Source organism: Drosophila ficusphila, unplaced genomic scaffold (genome assembly GCF_018152265.1).
Source record: "Drosophila ficusphila isolate 14025-0441.05 unplaced genomic scaffold, ASM1815226v1 contig_436, whole genome shotgun sequence".
Lineage (NCBI taxonomy): Eukaryota > Metazoa > Arthropoda > Insecta > Diptera > Drosophilidae > Drosophila > Drosophila ficusphila.
The window spans coordinates 1,445,342-1,470,869 of NW_025064352.1; the positions used below are offsets into that span (position 1 = coordinate 1,445,342).

Genomic DNA, 25,528 nt, shown 5'->3' on the forward strand with positions numbered 1-25,528 from the left:
TCGGCATGAACATGACGCGCGATGCCACCATAAACCGGGCGATAACCTGGTTCAAACCATGGCCCAAACCATGACCCACTCGATGAGCAGGAGGCGGTGACGGAGTTCGAGCTTCAACCAAAAAAAAAAGTATCATATGCAAAAATTGCGACGGAGGAGGGCGGCGGCAGCATCTTAATGGCTGTTAGGCTGGCTGGCGTGCCTGGCCTGTGGATCCTCCTCTCCTAACCTCCACATCCTCCACATTGCCACAAATTTACACTTTAAGAAAGTTATGTGGGATCATTAAGAAATTAAAATAAATATGAACAAATCAAAGCCTGAATGTATTAAAGTTTAGAAAATAATTTGCAATATATGTTGTTGATTATAAGAAGGACTTTTTATTTAATATTTTAGTGATAAATAAAAAAATAAATAGCTTATTATGGGTAATTTTAATGGATATTTTTTAGTGCAGTTCCATTTGCAAACTGAAAAACTGCAGCCCAAGCCCACCATGTCCACCGCCTTGGTTTCAACCTGTAAAATGTATAACGACAGCATTAAGCTCGTGCCACCAGCTGGAAATGTTTCCCTCTTGTTATATTATTTTCGGAGATTTTTCCCCCAGCTTTTTGCTTTTGCAACGCCACATGGGACAACGGTACACTTGGCGCAGGTTCAGGTGGGTTCAGCAAACGGCAAAGCTCGATCTGATTTGAGTCATCGGTTCAACTTTCCTGCCCTGGAAAAAAATTAAAATGTGCAGAATATATGTATTTTATAACAAAGGAGTCACTTAGACTCTTAAAATTCAATAATAAGAAAAATTGTATCAAGAATAGCATATTACCTTATTTTAGTTTTTTTCTGATATAATTTATTTTACTTATAAAGGAAATTAATTTATTATATTCATGGTATATAAATTATAACCAAAAGTATTTTTCTAATCTAAAGTTTTTGTATGTAATTTTTTAAGTAAGTTATATACTAGTCGGTTTCGTTCCAAATGCACATACATATTTCTCTTGTCATACAATAAAATTTTAATATTGTAATTTAGGCAGAGGTTTTTGTCCCTCTTCTGTTTGACCACATTTTTCATACTCAAACGTGGAGCTGGTTTCGCTTCTGGGTTCTTGGGCTGCAATCTTCAACCTGCTCCCCTTCCATTTTGAGTGGCTCGGCTCATAAAATCACAGCCAGGTGCGGTTCATTCGGGCGGACATAAAGGATCTCGGATCTCGGATTTTGGATCGCGGGATCTCCTATTGCATTCGGGCGAAACCACCGCAGAGATTACTTTACATTGTACTTCCAGCCACTTGGCAGATGCCGGGGTGCAATTCAAATTAGTGCTCGGCACTCGGGATGCATTATCCTGCGGCACGTTGATTTATACACCGAACAGCCTGGCGCACGCTTCGTTCTTTTCAATTACTCAACGCTTCCCCAACTCCAAATTTCCATGGGGATCCCCAGCTCCCGTTTCGCCTGTCATGTTTCCTTTTTCCATTCTATTTACTTGTTTTTGTATTTATTCAAATGCAGCGTGCCTCGGAGAGGTCGCACTAATGAACAAATCCTGCCGAACGAGTCCTGAATATCGAATCCTGAATGGTTTTCCGGGGAAACATCTGCGCGTGCGATTGAAGTGGATTTCTGGCTTGTCTGCTGGATAAGTGTGCCGATGTCGGTGCGTTGGTCCCTGTCGGAAATCCAGGATAATGGCTCACGACCGATAGGGACACTCACAGGGGAAACGAAAAAGACAAAAAAAAAAATATGTAGGGGAGTCATTTTATTATTGTAAAAAAGATTTATGACTAGGTAGATGTTTTAAATATTTAAAATTTCAATTCCATTTATAATAATTTCAATTGAACTTTATAAATTCAATTATAATTTATAACAAAATCTTCTTGGCTTTAATTTTTGATACTATTTAATAGCCCAACTCCACCTTTGAAACCATAAAGTCAATAAAAACTTATAGCCACACACAATGTGCCAACATTTGATCAGTGGAATCAGCCAAGCCATTTTTTACTCGCTTTTTATCGCGTATAATAACTCTCCTTACTTAGGCCAACATCTGTAACCCAATTACGATCGGCATGAGTGAGATCTGGAGACCTCCCACGTGCCATAAAATAAAACAACATTCCACGCTGCAGCGAAAACGACAACTCGTATTTTCACCTACAACCCATCAAATTGATGGACATGATTAGAGGAGAAAATGAAAGAGGAAAGTGCGACCTTTGGCGCCTCGAAAAGAGTGAAGTCTTAAAGGTTGAAAGACGCCAGACTGACAGACCGAGCCCCTAAAATAGGCAGATGCATTTGGGCTTTGCGGGGCGATAATTGATGAGCTTTTAGCATTTAAGCAGAGGAAAAGCACCAACTAACGCACTTCAGTCGAGGGCCGCGGCCAAAATGATTAATCATTTGGCAGGTGCTCCGCGGAGCAGCGAGGCCAAAGAGCCGTCATAAAAGGCGAAAGGGTTCAACAATCCCAGCGGCGGCCCTTCCCTGCTTAACGAGAAACTATTTAACTTCATTTCAACGGTTTGCATTTTTGGTTAAACTGTCAAGTGGCCGGAGAAACGGGCCAAAAACGAGCCGCACAAAAGGATTCGTTGGCCGATGGCCAAGGATTACCGACTTTTATTTGGCCTGCCTGAGCCACACCCACGCAAAAGGTGCGTTTTCAACCGATTTCAACGGATTTCGAGGGCTGTGAGTGGGCGTGGTCCCCGTTGACCTGGTCTTCAAGATCTGGAGTAGGCTGGCCCCTGTTGGCATCATTATATAATTTGACGAAAGCAATCCGAGGCGAGCATCGAAACAGTTTATGGGAGAAATCAAAGTCGGTCAAACAATGGGGCAAATTAGAGAATAACAAGGGTAAAAAAGTGAAAAGAAAAACAAATTTTTGAAAATCCATCAATGAGCAATATAAATTTAAGTATATACATATATTAAGTGTATAATAAATATAATATTTATAATAATTTGAAGATGTAAGCATCATTCAATTTGTTTTTAATTATTATAGTTTTCATTTTTTATTTCATTTTATTCTTTGATACAATATTATTTAAATATTCTTCAAAAATTCACTTTTTTTAACCCACAGTAAAATCCACCTAATGACGGGTTAAATGTCTTGGAAACTTTGCAGCTTGAACACTCATTCGTGGTCCCGACTTCTTATTATTGATCCAAGATTTATGACAATTAATAATAGGTATGAGGCAGTCCAGAATGGATGCCACTTCCGTTCCCAATCAATTAAGAGGGTCGAAAATCTCTCCGACGAAAATTATGACAAACTATCTATAAGCCAGATTTATGCTGACAGTTTCTACTTATCTAAGAGGGCTTTAGGAGCGTTTTTGGTATTAAGTGGACCACCTAGCCGAGGATGATGTAATCAAGACGAGCAGGGCACCTTGCCAAATCCTGATCTTCTCGAGGGCAGCTGGCATGTGTTCCAAAAGCCATTGACATGGCCTCATCTCCTCGGATTTGTCAGCTGTCCTGAGTCCGCTTTTGTTTGCACTTCTTTTCTTTTCCAGTGCCCCCTCTCCGATCTCCTTGCGAATAATAGAGGAACATATAGATAGGAATCGCTATATAGCCTAGGCACAGGTTCCTTTTCGCCTGACTTCGGTACCTCTGGTTTTGGCAGAACAATGGCTGGAATAAAGAAGAAAGATGTTCATCACCTGTCCTTGCAGGCGAACAGGATTCGATTTTTTGCCAAATGCCTTTTGTATGAAGAGATCCGTTTGATCCTGCTGTCCTTACCCGCCATTGGCTTGTGCCAGGTTTCTCCAGGGTTCATAATTATTTGCAAGGTAATTCCTTTCTATATTTCTATATTTATCAGTTTTGAAAACGAGTTTTCTTGAAGTTTTTTGATTGATCGATTTTCTGAAAAACGTATTATCTATTTAATAAATTTAAACAATTTTTGATTGATATATTTTGATATTAGTTTTTTTTAATGAAATTAAGATATATTTCTTTTGTAAACTAATTAGTAAGCAAGTACAACAACTTATAATACTTTTTTACTATTATGGGAAATTTTTTAGAGTGAAATCAAATCCTTCTGCCTTATCTTATCTATCTAGCAATCTTTTTTCCAGTGCAGGTCCACAGATGTTCAGTATTCTATGACCAGAAGCCCACCTGATCGAAGGGCGGGATCAGGCAACGCTAATGCGCCACCTACTGCTGCCGGGAAAACAATGGAAAACAAAGCGCTTTGCCATTAGAAAAGAAAAACTGCGCAAAATGCCAGGACGCATGCTGGGCAGGAAGGCGCTCGCCAAGGATTCATTTCCAGTCAAAGGCAGCGGACAAAGGACCAGGACAATGCTAAACCAAATTGTATAGCTTTCTAACGATGTTGTCAAGCGGCGACGACGAGCCATTGGTTATTCATTGCCGATCGGGGCGACATGTCGGTGGTCTAGCCACAGACAACTCTAAAAACCGATACCAAATAAGGCATCTGGATATCTGGAGAGATCTTATCGTTTAGCACCTGCCCAACATCTTGCTCTTGACCATCCAAATATAACTGAGCAAATAACCCATTTTGTGGTAAATATGCTCATGTCATCGAAAATCACGATCACCTTGCCTTAGGTAGCTCTCCAAATAAAAACCGAATTGGGAATCGTAAATGTTAAATGGTTAAAATTCAGGTGCCCAACGTGTGCGTGTCCAAATGACACTTAAATTATCTAACACTTGGTTTTTCCTGCGGTCGTCGAGTTAATATTTGCTCATAGTCCGCAACTATTTGCTTCGTTTTTTTCGGTTTTGTGTGGCAACTACTTAACAAGTGTCTGTCTGGTTTTTTTTGTGTTCCCGTAACCCTTGAGAGTTATGTGTTTCAGATAAGATAATTTTTAGTATCCTTTTTACTGATATGTTTTGGTTATGTTTTTGTTTGAACAGATTGCTTGGGAAATTATGGCAGCCATGTGGATATTTTAATGTGTTTACCTATAATAAAAAATGGTTAACATTTTGGAAGGTTTCTTATCTTTTAATTCAGTATCTATTTTAAGGATTTCCATTAATTTATTGTTTTCATCATTTATTTTGTTTCGTTTTCAGAGTATCTGAAGTATTAGTTTCGGGTTCGAATTGAGTTGAGTTTCAAAATCGGTAACAAGCTTTGTTCTGTTTCCTTAGCAACATCTTTATTCTCGAAAAGAAAAGACTCTCGATAATCACGGGTGTAGCATTCGCATCCCCTTACCTCTATTGTACGCAAATCTGCACCAAATTTATGCAAATTGAAATTCCTGAGCAACACCTGGAAGGCAGAGACAATTGTCCGGATGATGAATGTGCTGCAGGATTGTGTTTCTCCTTCTTGTATTATTATTTTTTTTTTTTTTTTCTTACCTTAACCAGAACGGGCCAGACATCTTGGCGCGGAGAGTTCACTGTAGAAACTGTAGCAAAAGGCAAGGTGTCAATTCTGGGAAATCTGCCCAGCGTGCAGACAATGCTCGGCTCAGCGGGATGTCCGTTGGCCAAACCAGGCCCTCCACTCCCTGTTGGCCAAGAAAACGGTTATGGCCATGGCTCTGGTGACAATGGCAATGGCACTGCTAGCCAGGTGAGATCAGGTGAGGCTCCGAGCGCTGCCTTCTGGCCATAACGAAGCGCAGACAACATTATTGTCATCGAGTAGGAAAAGTAGTCCAGTGGGCTGTGGGAGAATCCTCTAGTAGCGCTCCAATTTACTCCGTCCTCCACTCACTCCACTCAGTGATTTTTCTTCCCACCAGCAATTTGCATTTGCTGCTGAGGATTGCTGCTTTTTTACCTGGCCAAAATCACTTTGTTCGCCCTCTATTGCACTTTGCATTGAGGAGACATTTATTTATCTAGTAAATGCGGATGATTTTGCATAATTTATAAGGTTTAGCTGGCCTTCTTATGCAGTAGCAAGACTCCAAGATTTTGTATTTGTTGTTACTTATGTAAGCCAGCTACTTGTAATAAATATTTAATAATTTTATAAACGAAAAAATATACTAAAATTTTTTATTTAGTTGTTAATATTTTACAAAGGTTCTGCAAAATATAATTCAGGTGCATTCAATCAAAAGTATCTTTAAATACTTTGTAATTGTAACTATATCGCTTAAGATTTCTCTAGAATGCTGTTTACAGACTTTTTGGTAAGTTTGTGATTTTTATCGCAATAGAAAATCAATCCACACTTGTTGCTTTTTGGGAAATAAAAAAGGAACCTGACAACAAAGTAATTCCTGTGACCTGTTTCCCAGGACAATGGCAAACTCAATGGGGTGTTCTGGGAACGGAAACGTTGTGCTGTAAAAATAAATTAGAAGTGAGAGAATAACAATCCTGTTGAAGGTGTCCTTTTGCAGGCGTGTCAACTTACTTCCGGAGATAAAAAAAAATCCCACTGCAGGTGTTCATCCCACTCAGCTCTGCTATTACTTTGGCATTAATTACTACCTAAATGGCTGATAATTGAAACATTTCCCCGGCCTGTCTGCCATTTTCATAAGCCAAATAGATCGCTTCCTCCACTGACAGATGGGGCTAACATTTTCAAATGCCCACGCCCACTTAAGTGGCGGAAAAACCAGTAGCAAGCTGCGAAATTGCTGCTGGGCTGTGGTTGCAATCAAAACCATCAGCGGCCACAAAGTCCACGTCGTCGTCATCATCATCATCATCGTAAAGCGTTTCCATGCCCAAGATTGATCATCGGGCTGGGCCCGAGCTCATCCATTTTTGCTTTTTTATTTCGTTTTTTTTTTTCGTTACTTCTTGGCTGAGTTAGCTTAGCTTTTTGGCTTGCCCAATCAGCCACACCCACAAGATGTGCAACGCTCATATTAAAATGGCTTAAAAAGGCAGCGGCAGCAGAAAGCGCTGAAAGTGGCAAGACGGAGCAATAACAACGGCGACCCGCAGGAGATCAACCAAAGATGCCTCGCTTCCGTTCCAGCTGCAAGGTGTGTGGCAAGCAGCAACGAGGCCCGAACAGTAGCCACCACTGCCACAGCCACCGAAAGCGCAACAATTGGCAATTTCATTTGCTGCGCCCCCAAAAACGCAGCTCCAGCAGGTACGCAAAGCCGCCTGATGTGGATGTGGTTGTTGGTGGGCCCACAAACAGTGGAGACTCCATATAAGAAACTAACAAGAAGTAAAATTCTTTCAAATGGGAGCTATTTTCGAAATTATTATAATAAGAACTGCTTAAGAAAATGTATAGCTTAAAAGCTTTTAATAAAAGAATTGAGAGTAGTTATAAATAGTAAACCATATCATACGTTCATTAGGAATTCAATTCATCAACTATTATATTAATTTTCTAACTATATTTTCAGTTTAATTATCATTTTGCTAAAATTTATTTTTACCTTTTTTTTACATTTTATAATTATTAATTTAGGTTTTTAGTGTTCCAACAGTTCATGTTAGTCTTTAGTCACTGTTCCCAACTTAGCATGCTCCATTCAAACTTTCTACGACTGCGACACGCTGCGATCTCTATGAACATGGTCTAAATGTCTGTGGAGGATATTTTTAAGGTGAGGTGGGCTTCGGTTTGCCGGGGAAGGTGCTCCGTGTGCCGTGTGCAGTGCATAAAAGCTGGCGGTGCTACATCATCGTCAAACCCGTCGAGTTGCGACTTCGATTTCCTGTGCCCGGATTGACGTCTCCCAGGTCACTTGCCACAGCGTTTGGCTGCATTCGTAATTGCTCCGCAGCGAAATTTCCATATGATAATATTTATTCGCTGGAATATGCCTCCATCTCGAGTCGGCTCAACTGCATCTGTCCGTCCTGTGGAGGCTACGCCTGCGCTCCACGCAACACTCTAGTGCACTGAGAAAAAAAGAAGTACCTTATTAGAGATATTCATAAATATTTTTCAGATATAAGTTTGGAGAACCAACCTAAAGTTATACAACTAATTTGATGTACAAATTTAATTAGTACGTTACCTTCATTTACTTTCTTATGTAAATACAATCCCGAATTATTTAGGCTTAAAAAAATATAAATATATAATATAAGAATTCAGGATTACTAACTTATAAGTTTATTCGTTCAATTTCGATTTTATTTTATTTCCTAATCCTTCAGTTTTGTACACAATAATTTCAAAATACGTATTTTTAAAACGTTTTTCGAATTTCTTTCTCTGTGCGGTTATTTTTGTTGTCTATTTGACACTGCGCAGGCGGCGAGGATGCTCTGCATCTCAGCTCGAAACTCCACCTCCAAATGGCAAAACTGCAACTCCAACTCCAACTCCGATTCCGATTCCGAGATGTGTGGGTGGTCGTTTGAATGCCCTGCCCGACTTCAAGTCTTTCTCCCGACTCTTCACTCTCGACTTCCAGCTTCGTGTTCGCATTTTTTATTTCCATTTTCCATCTTTCGGAAAGGCCAATGCTTCCACTTCTTCAATCGATTTGAGTTTTATTATCTGGTTGGCATTTTAGTTGAATTGTTAGCTTAGTTTATACGGTCTGCTCCTCGGAACTGCCAGTCAGACGACTTCCACCGCCATGTGTGGATTATGCAAGGCGCATGGAATCTGCATTTTCAACTGTTGTTGGGTGGCATCAAGTACTACAGAAAAAACGGCAGATAGAGTTTGATATAAATTTAAACATGTTAGAAAATTAATTGTAAAATGTTTCCAAAAAAAGTGTGAAAAATATTTAACTATAGATATAAGTTACCTTAATTACTCAACTCCTAGTACAGTTTTCCCTTTAGGCAAATTCTATTTACCTTGCAACAAATTGCACCTTGCCTTAAAGTTAAGCCACCCGCAGCAGCACAAATGTTTTGTTACCCCTATAAGTAGGGTGGGCAGAAAATTTACAAGCTAAAAAAAAAAATAAAATAAACAGGTAATTAGGTCAACGCCGCGTCGAGTGTCGCCGGCACGCGTAATGAACCTGTTCGGGAGTCGAGTTAGCCGACAAAGACACTCGACTTGCATTTCTAATAAATTTCTAGCCGGCCGGAGAGACGTCAAAACAACACGCGCCTTGCTCCTGGAAAATGTCAGGTAACGCGGCAATTAAATATGCGACCCAGCACACCCTTATATTTGGTTGTTGTTGGCCATTTGATGATGATCGTTTGGGCCAGAAGTTCAGTGGTGCACGGAAATGTGCGGGACTCGGCGACAGGAGACGCAAAGTTGGTAAGCGGGCGACAGTCGCGCGCCGCTGTTTTTCACTAATATCCGCTCACCCCGACTGGCGACGGGCTTTACTTAATGTCTAGGACGGAGAACGGAGGGCATTTCATCCATTTCACCGCCTCCATTTGAATAATTAGGCAAGGCGCTCGTGCCCGTCGCCAGTCGCCAGTCGCCCTGAAAAAGGCCCACCACTTGCATTCCTGTGCACTTTGCATAACGTGTCCTGCGCCTGCTCGTGCTTTATTCATTTTCATCCTCATCCTCTTTTTCCTCCTTCTGCTCCTCCTGTTGCTGGGCATTGGACAGGAACAAGTGCTTAACCCGGGCAGACTTAGTGGGCCATGTCAGGCACTTGGAAAAAATATTTTCAATAAAATTGTTTGGTCATTCAAGTATTTTTATAAGAATTTAAATCATCAATTAGATGGTCAAAACATACATTTGGGCAATTGGATGCATTTTCCAACGCCTGTTGAAGCTTTCAACACTAATAAGAGGTTGGCTACCCTGAAAACGATTAAAGGGTTTTGAGCACTGTTTTGTCAAGTTGTAAAAGTTTTGAACACTGAAATGAAATGCAAATAAAATATATAAATAAGTAGTTTCCCTCAAAAAATAAAAACAATTTGGGATACGCATATCTCAATATTTTATAGAAAAAGAAGTAAAGTAAACATGTTACATGTTTTCGTTAAGTGTAGGAAAATGTTGCGGTCAGTGGTGTCCGCAAGGGGTGGGTGCACTCGAGCGCTGAATTCCGGCATATGTTTCCTCGGAGGTGTTGCTGCTGGCTCGTGGCAGCACCACTAGCACCTGGCTGGGTGGCACAGGATAAGGGCTGTACAGGAATTTCAAAGTGCAGCTGATGGGTCACAAAAATCTTAAGTAGGAAAATTCATAAGTCCCTTAAAAATATGTTAAACGATTCTTAAATGCAATAAGTGAAGAAAAGAAAATGTAGACGAAACTTCCTTAAAAAAAGTGTTTGTTCAAATTTTTTTTGTGTGTTGTAAAACACATTGATTTAAATTCATAGGGTTCGCACTTGTCTAGGGTTTGTGGCTAATTTTGACAGGAGTCAGTGTGAACCCTAATTTTCAGTCAAGAATTATCTTCGGCGAAATCTAACCTTTCCGAATTTGTTAAATATATCCGATACGATGTCTGCTATTCCAATTGAAGTACCCATGCAGCCGTATTGTGGCCAGCTGCTCATCATCAAGGATCTCATTTTGCCGGACGCAGCTACGCAGGATTCGGGCAAGTCCAACAACTTGGTTAAAAAGAAGACACGGCCATCGTTCTTCGAGCGCAGTAGCATCCTCAAGAAGATAGTGAAGCAAATGAATCAGATCAACCAGGCTAATGAAATCCGCTTGGTGGACTTTGAACCCCTTTTGGATGCCTTTCTCTCCGCCCTGGAAACCTACATGAAATTCGTGGTGAAGAAGGCTATAGAGTTGTGCGAACATCGGTCGGGATATCATCTCTATAACGATGATCGCTGCGTGATGAAGAACGATATGCGGGCCACGATGGTGTTCCTCAACAACCTGGAGATGGCCGACTATGGGTCATCGGATGAGGATTCCGGATTTAATCGCAAGCGCCGAGCGGAGAACGATGAAAAGGGGAAGAAGTGTATTCGTTTGGAGACGCTGAATAGCACCGCAATGATGGCCCTCGGAAGTCGGAAGCGCCCGGCGGAGGATGCCGCTACTCCAGCTGGAGCTGCTCCTAGCATTTCCACTACAGCTCCACCAAACCCCCAAGTCCAGCGTCCGTTTGCCTTGAGAATCAAGCATCTGAACATCAGGGATGTGCTGCAGTTCATGGAGGAGGACAGGCGCTATCACCGATCGAATATGTTATTTGAGGCATACTTAAAATACAAGGCTTAGAAAGATATTCTAAATTAATATTAAATAAATAAAAAACAATTAAATCAAAGCAAAATATACCAAGTTTCTAAGTTTATTTAAAAACATTTATAATTATTTTTTTTTTTTTTATAAAAATTGGAAATACTTTCTATTGTATATCATTAACCAATTTACTAGGTTTGCAACCAACTCCTTGATCCACATTTTTTTTAGATCCCTTGTAACGATTTCAATTGCAGCCACATCCCAGTTCAATGAACTTCCTTTCCGCGTAAATCCCCAATTGAATGCACGACAAAAGCCCAAGGAAACAGGTGGTGTATGGTGGAAATGTGTGTGCCGCGTATCCTTTTGTTCGACTGCACTTGGCATTCAATGGATCCCTCGCTCCGTGCACTTTGAACTTTTCTGCTGCACTGCTGCAGACGGATGACAATGGAGAGCGGGGCACTCAAAGGAATATCCGGCGGGACAGGAAACATATGCGCGCTCGGGAATCGAGTATCGAGCATTGAGCATCGAGCATTGCGCATGCGCCGCGCGATAGGAAACGTGATTTTATCGGTGCGGCTCATTATGTTAAGTGCTGGCAATAAAATCAAAGCGCACGCGGACGACACATTTCATTGAACTTCAATTGAAGCCGTTCGTTAGGTCTGCTCGCTCACGTATTCTTTTCGGCGACATGACCGAGGATCGTGCTATGAACCTTATGCGGCGGGGAGCATTAATTTCCATGTAATCGTGGGCATTACGAAGGGGTTACTGCGATTATAAATGCATTGAGGTTCGGAATGCCTAAAAATAGAACCTGGCATACAAATGGTATGGTGCCAACCTTTGATCAGCGTATCGGAAATATATGCTCGAGTTTTACGTTTCCGAATTGGGAACTTCCTAAAATGATTAATACACTGAGTTTAATTTTTTAATTTTCTTTTACAAGATCTTATGGGTCTTTTCAACATAAATGTTATAAGATAGCATTTATTTATAGTTTTACATTTCAGTATTTAATTTATTTAAATGTGTTACTATTTATAGTCATCGGAACAGCTGCAAAAACAAAAGATCCCTATCTAATTTTAAGTTTAGTTTGAATACCAAAAAATGGGATATAGAACATTCTTCACAGGATCAATGCACCCATAAAACTGTACCTCTTTCTATTCACAGATAACCGCTGATAAGTGCCTAATGTTTAAACAAATTCAGAGTGGGCCCATCCTTAGGATCACCACCTGTCTTCGGTGCAAAGCTAGCCACCCCCTATGTGGTGCACCCTGTCTAAAGTACTTGCTACATGTTGCAACATCAACTCGGGCGTATATCCCTTTTTTCAAGGACTCGCAGGAGCAGCTGGCGAGGACTAGAGGAAAATATCAAACGCTGTCAGGCGTAAACTTGACAGGTAGACGAGACGAGGAAAAGTTCTCCCCCTTTTTTTTTTTACCAGGTATCGAAGAAGGAGAGCAACACACCCCAAAGTTGCCACTTTAGAACACTTAAAAAATGGCTTTTTAAAAAAATAAAATAAAAAAATATATTAAGTCATTTTTATTTCTTCTGAACAAATTTTGTTAAAGATATTTGTACCCATATAAAATTTAAAATTACATGCGTTTTAAATTACCGATGTCAGAAAAATTTTCTAAAAATTTTTTATGATGCACAAAATTCTTTCAGTGTACATATCGCTTTTCCAGACGGAAGAGTCAACTTTTTACGATGTATGCAAGGTGTATTTGAACAGAGGGCCGCATTGCCGTAAACCTTGCAACCCAGTAAGGACAGGAAGGCGAATTCCAGCACATGCAACACCACTGGCAGCACCACCATACCATACCACCATACCACCACCACCACCACTGACGATCCGTTAGGTTCACTTTTTATAGGTGCACCACTATCGTGTTTGTATAGCAGGAACACACAAAGAGTTGCTTTTGTGTGGGGCAGGAAAATGTGTTGCACCTTTTTTGCATAACGCTGCTTTCTGTTCCGCTCCGATCCGTCCGGCGATGTGGATATATGTCTGTCATCGTTATATTTTTAAAGACGACTCCGACTCTTCTTCGCTGAAGTAGCAGCTGTGCCAATACGAGACCGTAAAAAATAAAAGTCCAACAAATTGTTGTTTGCCGAATGGCTTTCGGGACCGGTGTTTTTGTTCAGCACGGGAACTCCGGTGAATCGGAATCGGAATTGATTGGAGCAGGGCTAAGCTGTCCCTGTTTGTCCGCCGATAAGGAACCTGATGGAACCCCACAATGACATCTTGCTTCGTGCTTATTTACATATAATTGAGCACTCCACGTTATCTATCTAGTAATTTAAATAAACCCACTTTTCGAAGGTCTTTTTCGTTCTACTAACTGATTGAATTTAGTTACTCACGTTTAAGGACCACGTGAACGTTTATGTATTTTTGAATGCCAATCCTTGTAGACGATTTGGTTCGATTGGTTAAATAGTTTTATTCGTAAATACAACTCGCCCTTAGTTTAAAATTTTCCCATAAACGAGGTAAAAGAATTCTCCTTCAAGGAAAATAAAGCAAATTGAAAAGGAGATAAATATCAGTAATGTTAACAGGGACTTTTTAAAATAAAATTTAGTTAGACTACCAATTTTGGCTTTAGGTTCCATTCATTCATTTTGAACAATACAATCTGAAGGCTACTTTTCTTTTTATTTTTTTTCAAAATTGTAAACTCTCAATTTTAATTATCACAAAGTATAATCCTCTTTATAATCCTCTACCCTTTCGGCATTGAGGTGTTAGTCCTCAGTAAAAATCGATCATAAAGGTGATGAATTGTGGAATTCGAGTGCCTGAGACTCCGAACACTTTTTTTCGGGTGGCACGGCTCCGTTTCTAATCCGCAACATATGCCGCGAAGCGGAGCGGACCACCATTCAACTGGCAACAGTGGGCACTCACAAAAGAAGCCATAAAAACACATGGACACGTAACGATTTGCGCCGCTGCAGAATGCGGCTCCCCAACTGTTGCGTATTAGAGCTGGAACTGAGCTGAGAAATCCGGGAAGAGGGAAGCGACCAGCCCCCGGTAAGACAATTTATGACTTTATTAACTCCAAAACGCAACCAGGCGGGCAACAAAGTGTTAAGCCACGCCGAAGTTGAAGCTGAAGCCGCGGCGGCAAGGCGATGAAGTTGTGTAAATGAAATTAATCTTCAATAGACACAGGGCAATAAACGAAACCGAACATCCCCGGCAGCCTCTCACTTACACTGTTTATAAATTCGGAAAACATTTTTTAAACATTTCTTATTATTATTAAAAAACATAAAGGTCACAAAAAGTTAGGAGCTTAAAAAGTTTGAGCCAGCAGAAAAAATGATAATATATCTGCACAAGCATAACTTTAGTAATAAAGTTAGAAAATTCAGATTAAAATCTAAATAAATTCTAGAATAATTCTAGTTGATATTTTGCCTTTTTTTAACTTAACATTTTTTATCGAATATTTTTCAACTAGCCACTTAATTTTCCACTGTGCATATAGCTATGCCATTAGTCATTAAACAATTTTTTCGACTGAAACAGCCGCTTCCATCTCCGTTTAAAACTGCATCTCGTAAACGCAGTTGCTGCTGCTTTGGCTGCTGCGTATTTTGTCAGGTGTCATAAAAACCGAATTTATTGCGCATGTGCAGCGGCCATAAGAGCAGCGGTCTTCAGCATTTTGTTACAGATTTTCAGTTTTATTATTTAATTTTCTCGCTGCGAGAGCATAAATCACGATGCGTGCCGCACTAAGGTGACAGCACTTTAGGGCACATAAACACACATCGGCAGCGGCAATGGAATCGTGATCGGGATCGGGGGGATCAGGATGGGTCGGATCCACTACAAAAGCGAGGAGCAGGTTGCTGGAATTTTAATTAAATGGGACGCGGGCAGTTCCATTTAAGGTGCCCAACACGGTCTGGGGTTTTCAGAATGAACTCAATATGTATCGGTGGGGGAAAGCTGTTCGATTTTTGTTGATTGATGTGCAGTCAAAAGTCCATTGAACATTTTAAAGTATATCGGAAAGTTGTCAGAGGGAACAGAATTAGTCCGTATAAGTTTTACAGGTTATTTCAGTAGTAGAAATATTTTTAGAAAAAGAAAACTTTAAAAGTAAATCAGCAAATATATTCATGATAAACCTAAAATACTTTCACTTAACCAGAATTTAACAATGAGGTTATAAATTTAATTACAAAATAGTTTCCATAATTTCAGTTTAAAAAATATTATTTGCTTTGTTTCCTAATTTTTAATATTTTTAATATTAACTGTTAAATAAAATATTCTTCAATTTCACTGGAAAAATATCTAAGATATCGTTCTTTGTTATTTTTGTCATTGTGTTCCTTGTATTGCACGCTAACTTAGTTCTGAGTTTTTTTTGCAAAAACCCAACAAATCGTTCCCAAAAACTTGAAATTCACACGCTCTCGCCCGCGGGGGTTCCTCCTTTCCCCTTCCCCTAAAATAAAAAGAGCACGTAATGTGGTCGATGCTTCTGGTGCCGCTGCACTTGTTCCCACAAAATTCCGAGGCATAGGCAATTTCCATGAATGCCAAACAAGCAAAAATTTCACACTCGGCAAATGGAACCCCAGGAACAAAAAAAAAAAAAGAAAGAGATGAACCCGAATGAGGCAGTGAACCTGCCAGAGGCCCTGAGAAACAGGGAACCGAAATTCTCGATCTCAATTCCAGACATCAGCATAATCAACAAGATCACGCATCAAACGAGACGACAGCCGCATAAGAATGCAAACATTAAGAGATTTCATGCGAGTTTGTTCACATGCCAAAAAGGAGGCAGCATCACAAGGATGCAAAAAAAAAAAAACACAGAAAATAAAATAAGGGAACGGGGAAACAAAGGAGCAGAACAGGTACCCAGGACGATTATCCTGTCATTCACTTGTTGCTGCCACAGGACAGGTAGAAAGGGCGGAGTCCAAGGAGCAGTAACCCCTGCAATTTCAGTTACACTTCCTGCAGATGAGGTGGTCCTGCTTTCGGTTAGCGTGTGAACCTGTTTTTTCCCCTTCCCAGATTTTCGTATTTTTTTTTTCGTCGATGCTAATCTGTGGCCTCAAATTTTTCGCAAATTTCTGGTTATTTTCGCTTTTTTTTGTTTTGTTTTAAATAGATTGCAACTGGGTCTTTGGAGCGGGCATTTCGTGTTTTTCGATAATTTATTACAGTTGCCCAATTGGACGAAACGGTTCGCCTCGGCCACTAAACACTTTTTATTGTCATATTTATATTCGCGCGATTAGTTTTTCAGTTTTTCTTCTCTCGCTTCCCCTTTTGTATTTTTTGAACGATTCTCTTTTTGGTTTTTTCTTTGCTATAAATTCGAATTTTAAGCGGCACGCAAAATTTATTCCCACGCATTTTCAGTTCGTGATATTTTTTGGGGCTTTTATATTTTTTCATAATTTGTTTCGAGAGCACAAATCAAGCGAAAAATTTACAAAAGCGACGTTTTATTGTTCTTTTAATTCGCTGGGAGCTGCACTTTGATTTCAAATTCGAAATTGTGATGATATTTTAATATGCAGTTGATGATATTTTAAGATAATATTTTAAAGGTATCTTAGCTTAATAGCACTTAATCTAAAGATACCAAAGAGTAAGGGAAAGATCTTTTCATTTCCCTATCACTGGCACTCCGATAGATTTCCATCAAATCTCATTTCACTTTCTCTGCGCCATGGCAAATAACTCTTTTTGTTGGCCAATCATTTCCTATACAACTCGAAGCTCGGTGGCCAAGTGACAGGTACAGCCATTCCCCACCCCTCGATTCAAATGACATGCAAAACAGTTGACATTACATTTAAGCCGTGGCCGTAAAGGCAACCAGAAATATAAAATAAAATGAAATTGCTTAAATTGTTGGCCATAAATCAACGCCAGCCGACCAGGAGGAGATCAAGATCCCAGCCAAGACCCACGAAAATCTTGCTTTGCTCGATTTCACTGCCAAAACAACAAAATCGAGAAAAAAAAAAACAGCAGAAAGACAACGGAGCCGCACACAAAGCCAACTTCACCTGTTCGACGTTCAGACAATGCTCCAACTTGGTGACAGGCATGTCCACCAGCACCTCCCCCGAAAAAGGGGGGGGGGAAAAAGGGGGGCGATGTTGACAAGTACCGAGAGGCGAGCGACTCAATTGCGGCACTTGTCGCACGACACTTCAACCCAAAGGGGGGTAAAATACCAAATAAACAGAAAAACAAAAAACAGAAAAAAAGGGGGGGCAGAGATGGCGATGCCAGATGAGAAAACATCGAAAATAATCAAAAATCCAGACCGGCCGAGTGTGTCACTTTTTCGGGGGAGTCAGCCATTCGGGCCATGACATGACAGAAACAAAAACTCAGCTCGGCTTCTTTCACGTTGCAGCTACGGATTTACTCGAAATTTGTTTACGGCCGAATACGTGACTTGCACTGGGAAAATGATACAGGAAATATAAAGTTCTTATAACTATTTAAGCGGTGCTAGGGTAATTTGATATAGGAAAATACCCAAAGCATTTATATAAAACGGATTCGTGTAGTTTGCTTAGAGTAATTAGAAAGCTACTAAATAATTAATGGTGAATATTAAAATAAAATTGTATTAAAGCCTGAAACATTATTAAAAGCTTAACTTCATTTATAGAATATATTTCTTTAAAATATGCAGATATTTCATACAGTTTTTTAATACATTTTTGTTATTTGTGTTTAATTAAATTATGTCCCTTCTTGCTACCTACTTCTTTTTGATAAACCTTACAAGATTGTAAAAAAATTTTAGCATATTCAAAAAAGTTTTACATGACAGATTTAATCAATTAGTTTTTTGAATATTTTTTCACCAGTGCCGCTGAGTGCCTTTTATGCGTTTTTCGGATGGTTTAATTTACAGTGGAAATCCGACTGGCCTTTGAGGAGCTGGAGCGGGCCAACACGTCCCAGACGTGCAGACACAATAAGCACTAAGTGACGCAGGCCGACGAGCCATTCGCATTATGAGTTTGCAGTTTAACAACGAGATCATCTCCTTCTGCCTGTCAGAGCCCAGGATGGGACTGATTTAATCCGCCGACGAATGCAAAACATCGCCTTAATTGTGCTACAGCCATATTTTCACTAATTAAACGAGGCCCAAAACGAAATTTCATTTCAGTTTGTTTAACAAATTCGCTGACATGAGCCGCTGACAGCAGAACAGAAAACAGAAAACGAGCGAGCAGAAAATACAAAAATAAAAACGAAAGACTTAAGCAGCGAACTTGCCACACACACTTGACCCCAAATGGGCGGGAACAATGGCGATGGAGTCGCATTTTAGCCGCTTTCCAGCCCAAAAGAAATTAAGCCGAAATTTCAATTTGCACTGGGCCACACACATTCGCTGCCCATTCGCAGCACAAAGGCTTTCACCGCTCCCCCTCTCTTTTTCCCAAATGCCAAAATCAATAGAAATTCGAGTATTTTCACCGACTAGCGAGTTGTACCTGTATCTGGGTGTTCCCAACGCAAAATAATAGAGAATTGAATGCCGTCGATATCATTCACCTCACCGGGGTAATTATTTGTTTGCCAAAACAAAGCCAAGAGATTGTGGAATTTCTGTCGCTAACAAAAGTGCGTGTGAACCATGTCTTTCTGGGCAATTCATCTCAGAAATTATTCGGCCTACGCCCACACAACAAGTGCTTGAGTTTCGGATTTGCGCAGGCATCAACAGGTAGCTACTGTAATTCGAAGAACGCATTTCTAAAGACACCGATACTTTTCGGGGTGTTGGCATTACTGCTATATTTCTAATAAAAAAGGAAGGCGTGGCAGGCATGGCAAATCGATTGGGGTAAGATTACCAACCTAAAGCAAAATTCTTAAACGGTAGAAAAAGTAGTAATTGCTAAGAATATTCTATGGAGAACTGGCAAAGGCAATCACATAGAGATTTTAGATATCATTTTCAATAAATAAGCAAAAGAAGAACTATTTCTCGTAGATTATAGTTGAATTTATCTGTATGTATTTAATAGAATAAAACCAGTTAGTTTTTTAATTCAAAAGATCTATTTATGGTTGTAGAAGATTTATTTTCACCTCCTACCCGTTTTAATCTCTTAAATCACACTCCACACAACTGATATCAGATCGAATGCACGATCCATGAATGAAATAAAAATAGAACCCAATCAGAACCCTATTTTTTTTATTCCCCCACACTTGGCGCCAAATCATTGAGCATTCCCCTCTTCGTTCCCAGTAAACCATTCAAGATTCCCCCACAAACTGCAGAGTGCAGAGATGCGATCTCGACCATCTTTTTCATCAAAAAAAATAAATAAAAAAACAAACAGAATGCGAGACTGGGGCTCCTGTTCTCTCGTTCTCGTCACGTATCGCAGATATCTCTGCTCGCATCTCGGGCAATTAATTTAAACGAACTCCATAATATCTCATTTTTTTTCGGCCTAAGAGCAAGAGAAATGTGAATTCAAAGAAGCAGCCATAAAGCATTTGAAATCAGAAAAGTTGAAATATAAACGAGAGTAGTGGGCATACACACTATTATATCCACTTGTTACTCCATTTACAAGTTACCAGGAAATGCGATTGAGATCGCTGTGGGCCAGTCGTAAAAAGCAAGTTTATTTGGAAATTTAGTTGTAAAAGCTGGAGCTTGGCCCCAAGTGTGGCAGGGCAAGTGCCACTAAGAAGCGATCCTAGACCCGTCGCATAAATCTGACCGGTAGGCAATTTCATTTCTAAAACTTGGCCACTAAAATAAAATTAGCCTAAAAACCGTTGACACAAGTGTCGTTTGTCCATATACTATACTATATAGTATACTATATGTTTGTTTGTCCACTGCAGCGGAAGTTGAAGCCGCACGCCAATTCCCCCTGTGGAATACCAAGAAGTTTCCCCCGGCAATCTGACAAAGTTGTCGCCATGTGTCGCAGCCCTGACTCTGAATTTAAGCCATAGGCTCCGGCGACTCTGATTCCGATTTCAACGCGTTACTCTTTGGCGGCTTTGACTGTTTTTTTTTTTTTTTTTTTTTTTTGTTGCCCCCATCTCGACTTGTGGTTCGTGCGTCGCCAGCGAGGCAAGAAAATCACCGCCTCGCTTTTGTGGCTTTGGCGCGAGTTTGACTAATTCAAGCGCAGACTTTGGGCATTTTTAATTTGTACGCTTGTAAAACGAAATTTACTTTTTTCAAGCTTTGTTTTTCGGCTCTCTGCTTCGTGCAGCTTGTTTCCTTTTGAACCCTGAAGTGGTGCGTGTCGCTCTTTGGGGCAATATTTTTGGTGAAGCGGAAGTGATGGGGGTACTTAGAATATATAATTGGGTTTGCCTAAAAAACCGGTAAAATTCTATGCAGAATCAGGGCTTCACAAATAATTCCTATAGCTATCAATATGTGGTAAAGGCTAAATTATCACAATTGAAAAATATTTATTTTTTTCACATTTTTATTTCATTCTTGTTTATTAGAAACTAATTATTTTGTCTTTATATACTTTTTTTTAGATAATAAGTGCTTGAAGTCATGTTATTTTATTTAAAGAGCATTCTTAGATTCCCTCTGCAACATCTTAAAAAGTTTTTAAACTTCTTAACTTGTCTTCCAGCTTGCGTTTAATGCTTTATGACCAGCACAAACTGTTTTCTGAACCCAGTACAATGTTATAGCCGACTCTTCCGAGAATCTCACGAATGGCCAGTTGACCTCTATAGCCTGCCAGCAGACTCAAAACAAACTCAGCGTATTTAGGCTCCACTTGAGGCCCCACAAAACGCTGAACATTTCACTTTCAGGCCAAAAACAACGAGCGGCAACGACATCTTCATCTTGGCCAAGAGCCAAAAATGGCTGCCATTGTAAATTTTGGTCTTTATGGAGTGGGCGGTCTGGGGGGCTGGTTCAGTGCAGGTGCAGGTAAACACATGTTAACTAGCCAGGTGAGCGGAAAATGAGGTGGGGATGGGGGTTAGCCAACCATGTTGGCGCAAATGTCAAGCTATAAATACCGAATTGGAATTGGAATCGGGGAATTGGCCGCAAATGCGTTGTACTCGCTACACAAACCGCAAATATGGACATGGGCCTTTGTAGTGGTCGCTTGTTTGTTTTCGGCCACAATTGTACAAATTTCGCAATCGAAATAAAGTTGCACTAAAACGCATTTGGCGGAAGTCGTCGCCGCCATTTGGAGGCATATTCAAATGAGGCTGAAATTCGTATTTTTAGGATTGCCGATGATGTAATTTGGCAATTGTTTTGCCCAGCAAATTAACACATTTTTCTCTATACACCACTCAATGAGTTAATAATGACACCAGTGCAAAGTTACACTCAAAAAATATGAATTTAAGTATATAACTAAAACGGGTAAATAATATACAAAATATTTACACAATAAAGTACATTAAATAACTTAAAAATTTAACAACTCCCGTAACATAAAGAAAATCTTAAAAGTTAAATTCATTTCAACTTGATTGCTTTTCTATTTGTTCTTTTAAGAATGCAAGGTACATTTTTTTAAGTGTTTTAAGCAGCTTGTGTGGTACTTTCACCCACAATGCCACACAATAGGAATAAAAGTTTTACCTTTTGATATAATATTTTTGGTTTTATGTGAACAATGACCGTATAGGTCTCACTTCGGCTCACCTGCAACAATTGTTGATGTAATAAACAAGGGCCAGAAATGAGACAAAGGAACCACTCTTTAGCGGAGAAAACTGGCCACTTTCAAATGCTAATGACACTCTCGATTTGTCCAGAATTTGAAGAGAATTTCTATGATAATTCTAAACGGCATGTGCCACACACACGACATAACTCATTTTTATGGTTGAGCACATCAAATCGATTATTTGAAGTATCTATAGAATAAATCCAGAATAACTCACGGCTGGCACTTGGCGTTGATTTATCGGTGTTAAATATTTCTATGAGGCGATAAATGATATTGGGGGATATGCGGATATCCAATCATATTGAATTGGGAACGAAAAGTCTGAGAAAGCCACTCGATAGTTGCTCCACTTTCTTCCCCAAATAATTTTGAAATTAATCCCGTTTTATTTTGAACCCTAATACGAACATGTTTAGATCTTGTAACGCCACTTGGCCCCTGGGGTGCCATCATAACACGTGTAACTCCATAAATAATGTCATCTACATGGCAGAAGTCTCCGGGTAAACTGAAACCCTATCACTTATAAACTGCCATCCATTGCTACCGTATTATAACCCCAAAATTAATATGCATTCGGTATAATTTATGCACAAAATGCTTGAATTTATTAACCTAGCAAGTAGCCAAACATGGAGGCTGTACAAGATGGAGTTGAAATTAAATCAGACATAGAAACACTGAGAAAATAAAGTGGTTATAAAAAGTAAATCAAGTTTCACTTTTATTCAACACTTATAACATTTCTTTAATTCAAATTACAAATATTTAAACATTTTCTTTCAATTTGGTAGGGTGTAATAATTAAGATAATAAATTATTTCTTTTCTCTGTACTAAAAAAGTAAAGTCACAGGAAGTTCGATCATAACTCATTTGCATTGAGGGGTGTTTGCGGGATAAAATGGAGATTTAGCCTCAACACGTGAGCATTATATTATTTATAAACAATAATTATGGCAGCCACATGCGGTGTCTTCACTTTGGGGCAGAGAAGAGTGCATCTGCGGTAGCTGGAAAGTGATTAGAGATGCAGTTGGAGGAGAAGGAGGCGGAGGCGAATGGAAAACGACGACATGGATGACTTTCAAATTTGTTTCTCAGGATTGTCACCTTTCGCCTGATTTTGGCTTTCCCCCATTTGCGTTTTCGGGGATGTGTGTTTCTTATTTATGAAATATCCAATCAATTGGCTTTCGTTTTTAACACAAGAATTGGATGGGGCATGGGAAAATCCCAATCAGCGCTGGCTGAAAGGTGGGTGCCCAAGATGAAACAAATGTTTCTAATTGGAATATGTGTGGGATTTTTCCTAAGATCTAGTAAGACAGGAACGCCTTGCATTCTGATTAGCTTTGGTAGCTAACGTAACGTAATGTTTTACGTTTTTATTTTTATTTATTTAATATTTTATTTATTTTTACTTATTTTTTCCACCTCAACTTCGCTTCAGTTTCCACACTCGTCATTCATCAACATCAATTTGCCATTCTCTTCAGGCAAAAGTAAATAAAACCGCGTTGAATAAGCATATCTAAATCACCAGCTACCGTTTACAACGAACCGAACAAGTTATTTGGCAAATTTACCGAAATGCCATTCATCAACCGAAAAGCTAATGAAAACATCAGTTCAGAAATTTGTAAATGCCCATATGAAAAAGTGCGTGTCGTGTCTGGGAAATAAAATGGAAATACTTGTGACTAAAAGCACTTGGCAGTCGGCAGTCGGCATTTGGCGTGACATTTCAATTAAAATGCTAATTTTGCAACGAATTGGACAGAGGGACAGCAATCTTGTTCCAAAAGGCCCCCGAAAATCCCAAGGAGGGTTCCAAATTGGCTGCCGGCAACTATTTAGCAGAGTAAATTACTTTATTAGAGTCGAGCCGTGGGCCGTAGAAGGCGTGCCATATAGCTCCACGGATATAGCTATAAACATATAGTATAGTCAGAGGCTTTGGGTCTTTAAGCCTGAGCGCAAGTGCATTAATCAAGTCCCCACACACACACACAGACACAGACACACACAAACACACACGCAGGTAGGGGTAACCCACTCTATTCGAAACTCCAATTCTCTCGCGCACTCACGCCCTGACACTCGTGACTTTTCTAAGCCAATTTATCATTTTCCGGGAGAGGAGAACCGAAATTGATGCACTTTCTCCGCCATTCAGCTGTAAAGATAGTTCTGTACGTCTGATTTCTTGCACCAGAAAAAAATATGCAAGCATTTGGGATTGGTTCTTAAAAAGAAAATCAGAACGATTTCAAACTAAATATAACATTAATCTCACTAAAATATTTTTTAGAATTTTTTATTTTGTTATTTACATAGATAATTCTTATTTATTGTAATTATACTTTACAAACGATACTTTTCTAAATTTTTAATAATTTTGTAAATATTTTTTTCAAGTGCTTGACGGAAGTTTAAAAATACATAAAAATTGCAGCCCTTCACCTTCTACACAATCCATTTTCCTTGCCTTTAATTGTGACACGTGATGCGGCAGCCGCGGCGTGGGGAAATGGGAAAATGGAAATGGGAAAACGGGAAACTGCCTAAACAGTTGCGCGCGCATAGAAAGCTGACAATTAATCTGAACAGATGCACGCTGCACTTTCGATTGCCTCAGCAAAGAGGTAGGGTCTCGATCTGAGCTTGGGTTGGTTTGGTTTGGTTGGTTTTCGAATCTCGGATCGGTGAAAACTATTTCCAAACGCCAATTGTTCATATGTGGGTGGCAGAACATGTGAGGCAATTAAGGTCGTCATCATGGGCTGGCTGCTCTTTCTACAGCTTTGTCATGGGATAAAATGCTGGAGGAGGTGTCATGCATAATTCATGGTTCAGAAGTAAAGGGAGAGCTGGGGATCGAGTGTTAATAAAAAATATTTGAAAATTCGATAAAGAAAAGTAGATTTTAACCTTTAATTAAAACATACTTATAAGTGAATAGTCAAATATTGCATCACAAAAAATTATATGATCTAAATTTAGCTGAAAACCTTTAAGCCTTTTCCTTTACTAATTAATTTACTTAATAAACATAATCAACACGTAAGTACAGCTCGGTTTTCGCGATCGGTGCAAACACCAAGTTGGCTTATCGCCCCGTAGCATCGCATACGCCTTTCGAGCCTTATCTGCTTCTGGCCAAATCGAAGTTCGGGCCACTTTCCGCTCGCCACATAATTTTACGCACGCGCCCCGCGGGCCAAGTTGCGGTCCAAGTTAAGCGCCAGTTGGTACCACTTTGGGCCGGGTTACCTGGCCTCCATCCTCGCCACTCCCCCAACTCCCCTTCCAGTTGCTCCTCGTTTCTGCGAGGGATCGGGGCATCTTGGCCGCTTAACATGCTGCCTTCGTGTGCGCTGCTCATTGATCGAAATTGAATTGGACATAAATAAAACAAGATCAATCAATTGATTTATTTTGACATGTTGCAACAGCGTTGGCCTGTGCGAGAGCCCCGACTTCACTCCGGGCCACGGCCGGTTTTGGCCAACTGTCCCACTGGCCTGCTGCTCCAGCTCCAGCTCCAACTGCAACTCCTACTCCCAGCCCAGCGCCAACTTCTTTGCCTTCTCCTTTGCACTGAAAAAATTGTATTTATATGCTATTTATCAGAAGAAATGTTAAGT

The 25,528-nt window shown here is 39.9% G+C and overlaps 1 protein-coding gene and 1 long non-coding RNA gene across 2 annotated transcripts; one reads left to right on the forward strand and one right to left on the reverse strand.

The window, feature by feature from the left end:
* The first annotated feature begins 10,295 nt into the window (after positions 1-10,295).
* Positions 10,296-11,136, forward strand: LOC108098433 (transcription initiation factor TFIID subunit 4). Its single transcript, XM_017201325.2, has one exon. The coding sequence runs from the start codon at positions 10,396-10,398 to the stop codon at positions 11,134-11,136; it is 741 nt and encodes a 246-aa protein (XP_017056814.2). The 5' UTR covers positions 10,296-10,395.
* Positions 11,137-12,751: 1,615 nt separating this feature from the next.
* On the reverse strand, positions 12,752-13,649 carry LOC108098435. Its single transcript, XR_001771844.2, has 2 exons — positions 13,516-13,649; positions 12,752-13,464 (listed from the first exon to the last, which is right to left on the reverse strand). It is a non-coding gene; the product is annotated as an uncharacterized LOC108098435 (long non-coding RNA).
* Between the last annotated feature and the right edge of the window lie 11,879 nt (positions 13,650-25,528).

Bases quoted from the DNA above. Each gene is read 5' to 3' on its own strand.
- LOC108098433 (XM_017201325.2), top strand. From the start codon at position 10,396: ATGTCTGCTATTCCAATTGAAGTACCCATGCAGCCGTATTGTGGCCAG.